The sequence below is a fragment of the Phyllostomus hastatus genome, unplaced genomic scaffold, assembly GCF_019186645.2.
Source record: "Phyllostomus hastatus isolate PE091 unplaced genomic scaffold, TTU_PhHast_1.1 phas_scaffold_345, whole genome shotgun sequence".
NCBI classification, from domain to species: Eukaryota; Metazoa; Chordata; class Mammalia; order Chiroptera; family Phyllostomidae; genus Phyllostomus; species Phyllostomus hastatus.
Window position 1 is genome coordinate 16,492,390 of NW_025334024.1, and position 10,907 is coordinate 16,503,296.

Below are 10,907 nucleotides of genomic sequence, written 5' to 3' on the forward strand. Positions count from 1 at the left end.
GGCTGAGGAACTTCCCTGCGTACGCGCTGCCCTGACCCTCGCTACACTCACACAGTGACAGCTTCTCCGGGCCAGGTCCTATGCCAATGAGGGTGGTGGTCCTCTCCCGGGGGAGCAGAGGTCACTGCTACGTCAGACTTGTGCGTCTTGTCTCCCAGTTAATGCGGGAGCTGTTTGAGAAAAGGACTGTGTCCTGTGCTTCTGTAACTTCCATAGCACCTTTGCAGTCCAGATACTGAAACCTCACCTACTGTCAGCAACACAGGCACATGCCCCCAATGCCTAATAACAACAACGAATAGTGTACTCAGTGCTTTACCTACTTTATCTCACTTAATCCTTACAAGAATTTTAATGAAGAAGGCATGGATAGTTTAATAGTAATATTAGTAGCAATTACTTTTTGATGAGCCACTGTTGGGGATTGGGCTAGGTACTTTACACACATTAACCTAAATCCTCACATCCACCTTCCAAGGCAAGTATTATATACAACTTTATAAAAAAAGGAAATGGCCTTGGTGTGGCTCAGTTGGTTGGGCATCATCTTGCAAAGCCAAAGGTCACCGGTTCAATTCCCAGTCAGGGCGAATTGACTGGGCGAATGCATGGGTTGCAAGTTCAGTCCCTGCTCAGGTGCATGCAAGAGGCAACCAATCGGTGTTTCTCTCTCACATTGATGTTTCTCTCCCTTTTTTTCTTCCTCCCTCTCCCGCTCTCTAAAAATAAAGAAATAAGAACAATAAAATAATTAAAAAAAAAAAAAGAAAACAGAGGCTCAAAGAAATAGCCTGCGATAGCTGTTCCATTCAATAACAAGAAGGGACAGGCAGAGTGGCCTCTCCAGGCGTGCAAACGGCTAACGTCTAATAAATGGAAGCTCCAATCCCCCCAAAAGATTCATTTAGCTACTGGATATACTTTGACATTCAATAGAAATTCTAGATCTTTCCATCAGTCCCTTTCCAAAAAACTAAGAATTATCTTTTAAAATAACCACACACAAATATATACACATATTCATACACACTCACACAGACATATTCACAGCCTCTCTCTCTCTCAACATCTATTTTACCTCTTCCTCGGAATTTAGTGGTTTTCTCTTGGTTGGGCAGAATCCCAGTTGGCACAGCCCAGCGGCAATATCCCCGAAATGGCGGCAGAAAATCAGGCTCCCCAGGGCGGCGTGCTGAGCAACGTTCAGGAGGACCCTGCAGCTGGCATACAGTCTCCGGGTGGCATCGGGGGCAGCATCGAGACACACCACGTCTTGAACAACAGCCCCGAACTCAGTCCTGCATCTCAAAGGGACTCCAACACCGGGCATGAGGTAAGGACAGACCCCCAAGGTGACTACAAACTGTAAAACTGACTGGACGGTCTTCTGCTGGGAGATACTGAGTGTGTCTGGGCTCAGGGCAGGGGCGGCTTCTGGAGTCCGGGGGTCGGCTTTACGTGGATTGAAACTGGCCGCCAGGTGCAGCATGGTTTCCTTCAAGCACAGGAGCAGCAGTAAGGCCTGAGCCGTAAAGCTCCAGGTGACGTCCACAGAGCTTTGGGGCCATCCTGCCTCGCTGGCAACTTCCTCCCTTAGCAGTTTCAGTTTCTTCCAGTGGGGCTCCTTCAGAAACTTGTCCTCCAAAGCAGACAGGTTAGATTTTAAAGTAGCCAACAAGACATCACGTTTTGGGATCTGTAGTGAACTTGAGCCTGATCCTTTTAAGGGGAAAAAAAAAAGAGATAGAAATAATATGCATGGAAAACGAACTACACTTTCTCAGTGGGAATGCCTTGCCCGCTCCAGCTCATCCTGAGCCTTGGCTCAGACGCCACGGCCTCTGGAAAGCCTCCCTAATTGCGCCACCCCAGCCCGGGCAGGACTCAAGACCACATTTCCTCCCTTCCCACAGCACTTCGGATGTAGTCAGAATCGAGTCCCTGACACATTACACTTCATCTAGCTTGTTTCTATTCCACCTGTGTTCTTTTTTTTTTAAGATTTTATTTTATTTTTAGACAGAGGGGAAGGGAGGTGGAAAGAAAGGGAGAAAAACATCCATGTGTGGTTGCCTCTCACACGCTCCCCACTGGGGACCTGGCCCGCAGCTGAGGCGTGCACCCAGACGGGGAATTGAACCAGCAACCCTTTGGTTCACAGGCTAGCACTCAGTCCACTGAGCTACACCAGCCAGGGCTCCACTTGTGTTCTGAAGGCAGAGGCCAGTCTCAGTCCCCTTACTGGGCTTCAGTTGTAGCTAGAAGAGAAATTTAGAAAACTGAACATTTACCACTGAAGATTCATTCAAATTGTTCTCAGTGCAGCCATTAAATTATATTGAACACTATTTGATGACATTTTCATTAAATATATTCTAAAGTGAACAAAGAATACAAAATATTATGTAGGCAAAAGATGAAGTTTATGGAGAAAATGCAAATGAATTTTAAACATGGTAACGATGAACTTTGCTCCTAAAAGAAAGGTAAATTTAAAAACCGTACTAAAATAGCACTTCCCATCTACCAACCTGCTAACATCCGACTTTTATAACACATTAAGTGGCAAGGTTTGGAAGAAACACACACTATTCATACACTTCTGGCAGAACTAAAATGACACCCCCCCAAGGACAGAAATTTGGCAATATCTAGCAAAATTACATGGGCATTTAACCTTTGGCCAAGCAATTACATTTTTAGGAATCTATCCTATAAATACAGGCAAAAATGACATATACATAAGATATTCATCGTAGATTGTAGTGCTTCCTGTATTAACAAAAGACTTAAAACAACCCAAATGTCTACTAACAGTAAACCGACTGAGCCCTGGCTGGTGTGGCTCAGTGGCTTGAGCACGGGCCTGTGAACCAAAGGGTCGCTTGTTCTATTCCCAGTCAGGGTACTTGCCTGGGTTGCAGGCCAGGTCCCTGGTGCGGGGGACACGTGAGAGGGAACCACACATTGACGTTTCTCTCCCTCTCTTTCCCCCTCCCTTCCCCTCTCTAAAAGTAACCAAATAAAATCTCTTTAAAAAATTATAGAGCAACCTTCACTCAGGAACATCAGAAACTGAGTTGAATGGAAGTCTGACAACTACAGAATTGAAGAAACCGCATCCATCCAAACTGGCAGGAGGGGCACAGACGCAGAGCAGGGTACCCTCACACCCACAGGGATAAAAATTCAGAAGAGATTTCCCAGGAGCAAGAAGTCCCAGACCCACACCAGGCCCCCCAGCCCAGGGTTCCAGTGCCGGGAAGATAAACCCCCACAACTTCTGGCTGGAAGAACCAGTGAGGACTGAGTCCGTGGAGGAGGCTGCTGGAGCCCTAAGTGGTTCCTCTTGGGGAGCCCAGACACGGACCCACCTACTCAGACTCACTCCCTCTGAGATCCGGCACCAGGGTGGCAGCTTGAAGGGCACTAGTGGTGTATAGGGAGAGACTGAAGTGTCTGGCATCTGGGAGAGCAGAGGCCATTGTCCCTTTGCTGAGCCCTCCCCTGACAGAGGCACTAGACTGGTGCCTTTTCTAAGACTCCACCAACCTGGCTAACACTGTGTGACCCACCTTGGACATCCACAGAGGCTCCACCGGACCCAACTTGCAGGCCCACCCAAGCTGCTTTTCCATAAGAATGGCTGGTCTTCGCTCCTAAATCCTATCAAACAAGCAACAGCTGGTCTCAGTGAGCCCTAGCGCAGCCAGAATAGATTGGCTCCACCTAGGAATCTCCAAGTAGCACAAGGAGCAGCCTTCTCAGATTGCTTTATAGCTCAGGCAGGGTGCCCCAGGCAAAACACAGGTGGGAGCTGACTTTGGCCTGCACCACCTGGGAAACCCCAGGGCCAACGCACCCAGTGGACAGCAACAGACCATGTCAGAGCACCACCACTCTGCCCCTGCACAGCTGATCCTCCACAGATAGTGGAGTTTGGTGGTCAGTAGTCACAGCCAAACCGTGCAGCTGACTGGCCTGGTTAAATCCCTCCCACTGATCTGCCAACAGAAACCAAGGCTCAACTACAAGAGGAGGGTGTACTCAACCCACACAACAGGGACACCTTGAGTATCCAACTTGGGTGATAGGGGAGGTTGTGCCACTGGACCCTACAGGACACCTACTGCATTAGGCCACACTACCAAGACACAGAGTCATAGCCACTCTACCTAATACATAGACACAAACACAGGGAGGCTGCCAAAACAAGGAGACAAAGAAACATGGCCCAAATGAAAGGACAGATCAAAATTCCAGGAAAAAGAGCTCAATAAAATGGAGATAAGCAGTCCTACAGATACAGAGTTCAAATCACTGTTTATAAGGATGCAAAAGGAACTTCGTGAGGACCTCAACAGTATAAAAAGACCCAATCAGAAACAAAAGATACACTAGTTGAAATAAAGAATAATTTACAGGGAAACAACAGTAGAGTGGATGAAGCTGAGAAGCAAATCAATGATTTGGAACATAAAGAAGCAAAAAACAACCATGCAGAACAAGAAGAGAAAAGAATGCAAAAAATAAGGATAGTGTAAACAACCTCTGGGACCACTTTGAGAGGTCCAACATTCGCATCATAGGGGTTCCAGAAGGAGCAAAGAAAAAACAAGAAATTAAAAATCTATCTGAAAAAATAATGAAAGAAAATTTTCCTAATTTGGTGAAGGAAGTAGTCTAGGAAGTACAGAGTCCCAATTATGATGGATGCAAAGAGGCCCACTCCAAGATACATCCTAGTTAAAAGGCCAAAGTTTAAACATAAAGAGAGACTCTTAAGAGCAAAAGAAAAGAAGCTAGTTACCAGAAGGTTGCCAGATGGGAGGGTGGAGGGGGGAAATAGGTGAAAAGGTGAGGGGATTAAGAAGTACAAATAGGAGCCCTGGCTGGCATAGCTCAGTGGATTGAGTGCGGGCTGCGAACCTAAAGCATCGCAGGTTCGATTCCCAGCCAGGGCACATGCCTGGGTTGCAGGCCATGGCCCCCAGCAACTGCACATCAATGATTCTCTCTCTCTCTTTCTCCCTCCCTTCCCTCTCTAAAAATAAAAAAATAAAATCTTTAAAAAAATTTTTAAAAAGTACAAATAGGTAGATTACAAAAGTAGCCTTGGGGATGTAAAGTACAGTATAGGAAATGAAGTAGCCAAAGAACTTATCAGCATGACCCACGGACGTGAGCCACGGTGGGGGGATTGCCTGAGGGAGGGGCACTGGGTGGAGGGGGAAACCAGAGAAAAGTCAGAAAAACTGTAATAGCATAATCAATAAAATATCATTTTAAAAGATTTCCTGATAAAATTTCAAAAAAGAAAAAATAAATTAATAATAAAATAAAATTTAAAAGTAGCCCTGCCTGGGTGGTTCAGTTGGTTAGAGTCATCCCCATACACCAAGGCTGTGGGTGCCATCCCCAGTCAGGGCACATACAAGAATCGCCCGACGAATGCATCAGTAAGTGGAACAACAAATCGATGTCTATCTTTCTCTCTCCCCCACCTTCTCTCTCTCAAATCTATAAATTAAATTGAAACTAAAATGTAGAAAAATTTATATATTTGCCACCTTTTGTGTAAGAACAAATTAAAACTAAAATAAATTATCTAATGAGAGAGGGAGGAAACTGAGGAGATAAGGATTTTTTTTGGCTTAATTGTATATGGTTTAAAAATTTTACAGTAAATATTTATTGTTTCTGTACTAAAACAAAGGCTATTTTAAGGTTATAAAACAGTGGGTGGTATATGAGACCTTGTCAAAAAGAAAAATAGTATTTCCCAAAATGCAATCTCAAGATAGTGGAATTGAGGACATTTTAATTTTCTTCTTTTAGCTTCTATGTTTTTAAGCTCTACTCTAAGGAACATAAACAACTTTATAAAAATAAAAAGGTATAATAACATTGTTCTTTTAAAATAATAAGAATCAGGAACATTTTCCAGTACTTCTCTAGGGCCATCCGGGACTGTTCTGACTCACTGGCATGAAATGTGGTTCCTTTGGCTAAAGACACCTAAAAAGGAAATACGTGCTCTCACAGCTGGTTGCCGCTGCCCATTAAGATCACTAAACAACCTCTAAGTGACTTCTTGAGACTTGATAAAATATTTGAACCCAAACAAGGGACACAAAGAAAGTGATTTAAAACAAAAGCTATTTATGGAGCCCTTTAATAAAGCAGACTCTTCTGCCCTCTACTGGTGGTAAAAAATAAAATCTTGAAAATAAAAGCATTCCCTTAAAGCAGCAGTTTTCAAGGTGTGGTACAGGGACTCCGGTTTCGATGGGGCTTCCCAAGATTCTCTCAGGGAGTCTGCAAGGTCAAAACTATTTTCGTATTAATAATAAGGCATCACTTGCCTTTTATGCTCTCATTCTCTCATGAGAGCACCAAGTATAAAAAGTCACTGAGTTCGGGTTCCACAGGGCAACTAACCTTTAAAAAATTCTTGTTTTCAGCCCAGTATAAAAGAACACACACAATTATCTGAAAAGGTGATTGAAACCCCTTCTCTTTTCCAACTGCAAAACTATGTGAGTCTAGATTTTCCTCATCTATTTCGATCGGAACAACCTATGGTGACAGACTGGAGAAGCAAATATAAAAATAGAGCTGTCTTCTACTAAGCCAGACATTAATGAAATTTACAAAAATGTAAAACAATGTCACTCTTCCCACTAAGTTATTTTATTCTGCAAAATATGGTTTCATTAAAAATGTCATTATGTTAACATGTCATGGGTTTATTAATATTATTTTTAAATAATTGTAAAAGGTTTTTCTTAAGGTCTTAATTTCTCACATAGTAAATATTGGTACATATAACCCACAGAAAATCTCTTTTAAGTCCTCAGCAATTTTTAAGAGTGTAAAAGAGTGCTGAAACCGAAAAATTTGAGATCCACTGCCTTAAAACAATGTTTCCCAGATTTGGCCATTTATCTGAGTACCAGCTATACTGTAATTTGCTTCATGTGTTTATTTCTTCAAATTAAATCATTTTTTAAAGTTGAAATGATGCCCTCATGAACAGCATTATCTATTCTCTCCAATCGCCAATTTAAATATCTATGCTTTGTGACATTTAAAAGCAGACTTCACTATTTGTGTGGTACTTTTTATTAAGTCCCAAGTATAAAACAATGTGGCATGCAAGAATGAGTGGGATACAGCTTCATTACTTACACATTATTGACATTTTCAGCCCCTTCTCCCCCCGTAACTCAAAGTTAATGACAACAGTCCAGTGGATCTACATTTATGCATTCACTGCCCCCCCTTTTTTTTTTACAAACAAAACACTAAAATTGATAAACCCCTTTCAAATTCTGCTTACATGATTCCTAAAAATGAAGGCAGAGATACTTTTATCTGCCCCATGCTAGATAATAGAAATGGAAAGCAGGGGAAGAGAAATGCCTAATGCAGCAGAACTTCTGGTGGCCCAAACATGAATTCCCACCTGGACTCACTTCTCCTCCCGCTGTGGCCTTCCATAACCTCAACCCGTTGCTAGCTGTACCATCCACCCACCACTAGTGTTATCCTGCCATGTTGACTATCTTTGGTTTATATGTACATAGTACCACCTCCCCAAACAGACAAGAAACTTGAGAGCACAAGTTGTTACACATTTTTGTATTTCCAGTAGCACTGAAGATAAATATTATATGCAGTTAACTCTCAGTACATATTACCTCAAAGGTAGGCAGTTTATAGATCAAAAAAGGTTTACAGCTGCAATTTTAACCAATACTTTCATCTTGCCTCCTCAGTTCCCTCTGTCCATCAGGGACATGTAAATACTCGTAATGCACAGGTATGTTTTAATGCCCTCAGCACCTGATATGATCAAGGAAAACAGCAGGCAGCTTCATGGGCAAAATAATGTCATTTAACCATACTAAAAAAAGTATTCTTTTTCAAACAGGAATGCTTGGACTTTGAGTTCATGTATGTAATCCCAGTACATACGTTTCAAGATTTAGAGGCCTTCTGTAAATGAAGTACATGTGCTTTGTGATAATTACTTGCAAAGTTTTTGCTTATTTAACTTTGCTCTCAGTCATTAGTTGAGATAGTTGCAGTTGCTAGACAAATGTCCTCTCAATTAGCAAGTTAAAACTCCATTTTGCTGTTTCTTCATCGAGGCAAGATGGTATAGTTATCACACTATTGGGGAAGCCTCCTGAATTCAAACCCTAGCTTGGCCACTCACTAGGCTGAAACTGAGCAGTTTCCAATGTACCTGAGCCTTGGTTCCAACATCTGTAAGAGGTAATACAAGTAATACCTAGTTCATGTGATTGTTGTGAGCATTGAATGATATATGTAAACATCATAGTACAGGGGTTGATACTTCGTAGGCACTCAATTACTATTATTAATAACTTATTTTCACTTTCCCCAGGTATGTGGGAGTTTTCACAGTTTGGGCAGGGGGCGGGGGGGGGGACTGGGTGTCTCAAATTTGAGACTTGGAACATCAACTCATGCTGCTTCATGTACTTTGCCTTGCTCATCCTAACTAAGCCCCTTCCCCGCAAATAGCCACTCCAACTGTGTCCTTTTTCAAATCTCCAGATAACACCTGAGGATCCATACGGAATAATTTGCTTTGGTCTGAGAAAGGGATTCGGAAGACCTCGACTCTAGGTCTGCGTCTTATCCCTAATTAGACCGCATGATCTTTGGGCAGGTTACTTATGTCTTCAGTGCGACTTGAGTGTCTGCAGCTGTCAAAGGTGAGTGCCAGACTAACGCACTCCCAAGGTATCTTAAAATTCTAAATTGGGAAGATCTTGTCACCACGAAAGATTAAAAGCGACTGTAAATCCTCCCCAGACTGTAAATCACTAAATACTCTCCCCAAATCCAGCTCAAAAGTCACTGGTTGCCTTTTCGGGACTCCTCAACATTTTGTACAAATCTCCAGCATTCACATTAGATCCTGCGCCCTCAAGAGGTTGGGACCTCACCTCATCTTCACGAGCGCCTACCCTCTTTGAAGCCGTTGCTGCAGTCCCTGCCTTGAGCGCTGCAGTAAAGACTGAATGAAACCACGTACCCAGGCGCTTACACAGTGCCCGGCAGGTGAGCGCTCAGGAGACCCTGGTTAGCATCAATATTCAACGAAGCCCATGCTTCCTTGAGCCTGGGTTTACTCAATGGTAGTGTTAGGCTGGACAATGCCCAAAGCCCCCAGGGGCGGCCGCCAGGGCCTGAGGCCCCGCGAGGGCCTGGGGGCGCACCGTGTAGGATCCAGGGCAGCCGTGGAAGACTGGCGGCCCTGAGAGTCCCGGGTGCAGCCCAGCGCAGAGGTCCGTCCTCTCACCTCCCGGGCTCAGCAGCAGCTTCAACGCCTCCAAAATCTGCTCCAGACCGCACGTTTCAGGAGCCCCGCTGCCCGGGTCCCGCCGGGGATCCGCCATAATTAGTGTGGCATGCGTCAGGTGTGACTAGCTCAAGTGCCTGGGCAGACCGCGGCCTTGGACCGGGCCGCCGCCATGTTGAGTGTGGCAGGAGCCGCAAGGCGCTGGGGGCGGAGCCACCTACACGGGGCGGGGTGACTTGGTCAGGAACGCCCACTTTACATAATTGTTTTCTTCCAGCCTCTCAGTCTCACTCCGGTAGCTCATTTGGTTAGAGCGTCCTCCCGATTGCGGGTCGGATGCATGGTCAAGTGATACAAGAAGCATCTAATAAATGCATAAGTAAATGCAACAACAGGATGTTCCTGTCTCTAAGTCAATGAATAATTTTTTTTTTAATCCCGCAGACAACACAACCTGCTTAGGTGCAATTAAGTGCAAGAAGGAAATTGGTCCTGGCATAGTAGCTCAGTTGGTTAGAGCATCCCTATAAGCCAAGGTTGCTAGTTCCACTGGGCACATACAAAAATCAACCAATGAATGCATAAACAAGAAAAGCAACATATAAAGGACCCACTGACAAAGCCAAAGGGGTGTAGGATTGGGGATGGGAGGTGGGCGTGAGTAGGGAGAGGGTGTATGGTAGGGGGAAAGTGGAGACAACTGTCTCCACTTGAACAATAATAAAAAAATTTTTTTAAAGAATTACATGCGCCCTGGCTGGCGTAGCTCAGTGGATTGAGCGCGGGCTGGGAACCAAAGTGTCCCAGGTTTGATTCCCAGCCAGGGTACACTCCTGGGTTGCAGGCCATAACCCCCAGCAACCGCACATTGATGTTTCTCTCTCTCTCTCTCTCTCTCCCTCCCTCCCTTCCCTCTCTAAAAAAATAAATAAATAAAATAATTTAAAAAAAAAGAATTACATGCTTATGACTTTTGTAATGAAAGATTTTATAATAAAAAAGGAAAAAAGAGGAACATGTTTCTGTCTCCATTCCTTTCTCTCAAAATCAATAAATTAAAAAAAGCAATTAGAAGTAGCTTATCATGAAATAATATGTATTTCAGTATGAAAATATTCATACACCAAAACACTGGGAGACCTAATGAAGCAGGCAGGAAATGGGTCAACCCAGAACTAAGAAGCCTATGACATCCAATAGCTATCAATAACTGAATTCCCAGTAAAGACCCCTGAGAATTAAGGGTTAAAGGTTTCTATCTTCTCAAGTGACATGTGATAAGTGGAATGGTTGCATTCTATTTCCCACAATTGACCCCTAAATTTTTACTCTACTGGTGTGAAAACCTTAGTTTGTGTTAACTTCCACCACCCACTCCACAAAGACATCACTGAAGCTTGTTTTCATTTTTTAAAAAAATGTGGGTTAGCTCACTGTAGACACCAAATGAATAATCTTTTTAAAAAATCCTCACCTTATGTTTAATGATTTTGGGGGGGGGGGGAGAAACATCAGTCAATTGCCTCCCGATTGACTACATGCCCCAAACTGGGATCAAACCCACAAC

General features: G+C 43.7%; 1 protein-coding gene across 2 annotated transcripts in view; it reads right to left on the reverse strand.

Moving 5' to 3' along the window:
• TANGO6 (transport and golgi organization 6 homolog) overlaps window positions 1–9,491 on the reverse strand; it is a 133,892-nt gene extending 124,401 nt beyond the window's left edge. The window contains exons 1-2 of one of the 2 annotated variants that reach the window (XM_045819056.1): window positions 9,341–9,491; window positions 1,079–1,719 (exon numbers count right to left, since the gene is read on the reverse strand). In XM_045819056.1, coding sequence (XP_045675012.1) covers window positions 1,079–1,719; window positions 9,341–9,437 — 738 coding nt within the window. In that variant the 5' untranslated portion in view covers window positions 9,438–9,491. The remainder of the gene's footprint in view (window positions 1–1,078; window positions 1,720–9,340) is intronic. The other variant, XM_045819057.1, reaches the window with a different exon arrangement.
• Between the last annotated feature and the right edge of the window lie 1,416 nt (window positions 9,492–10,907).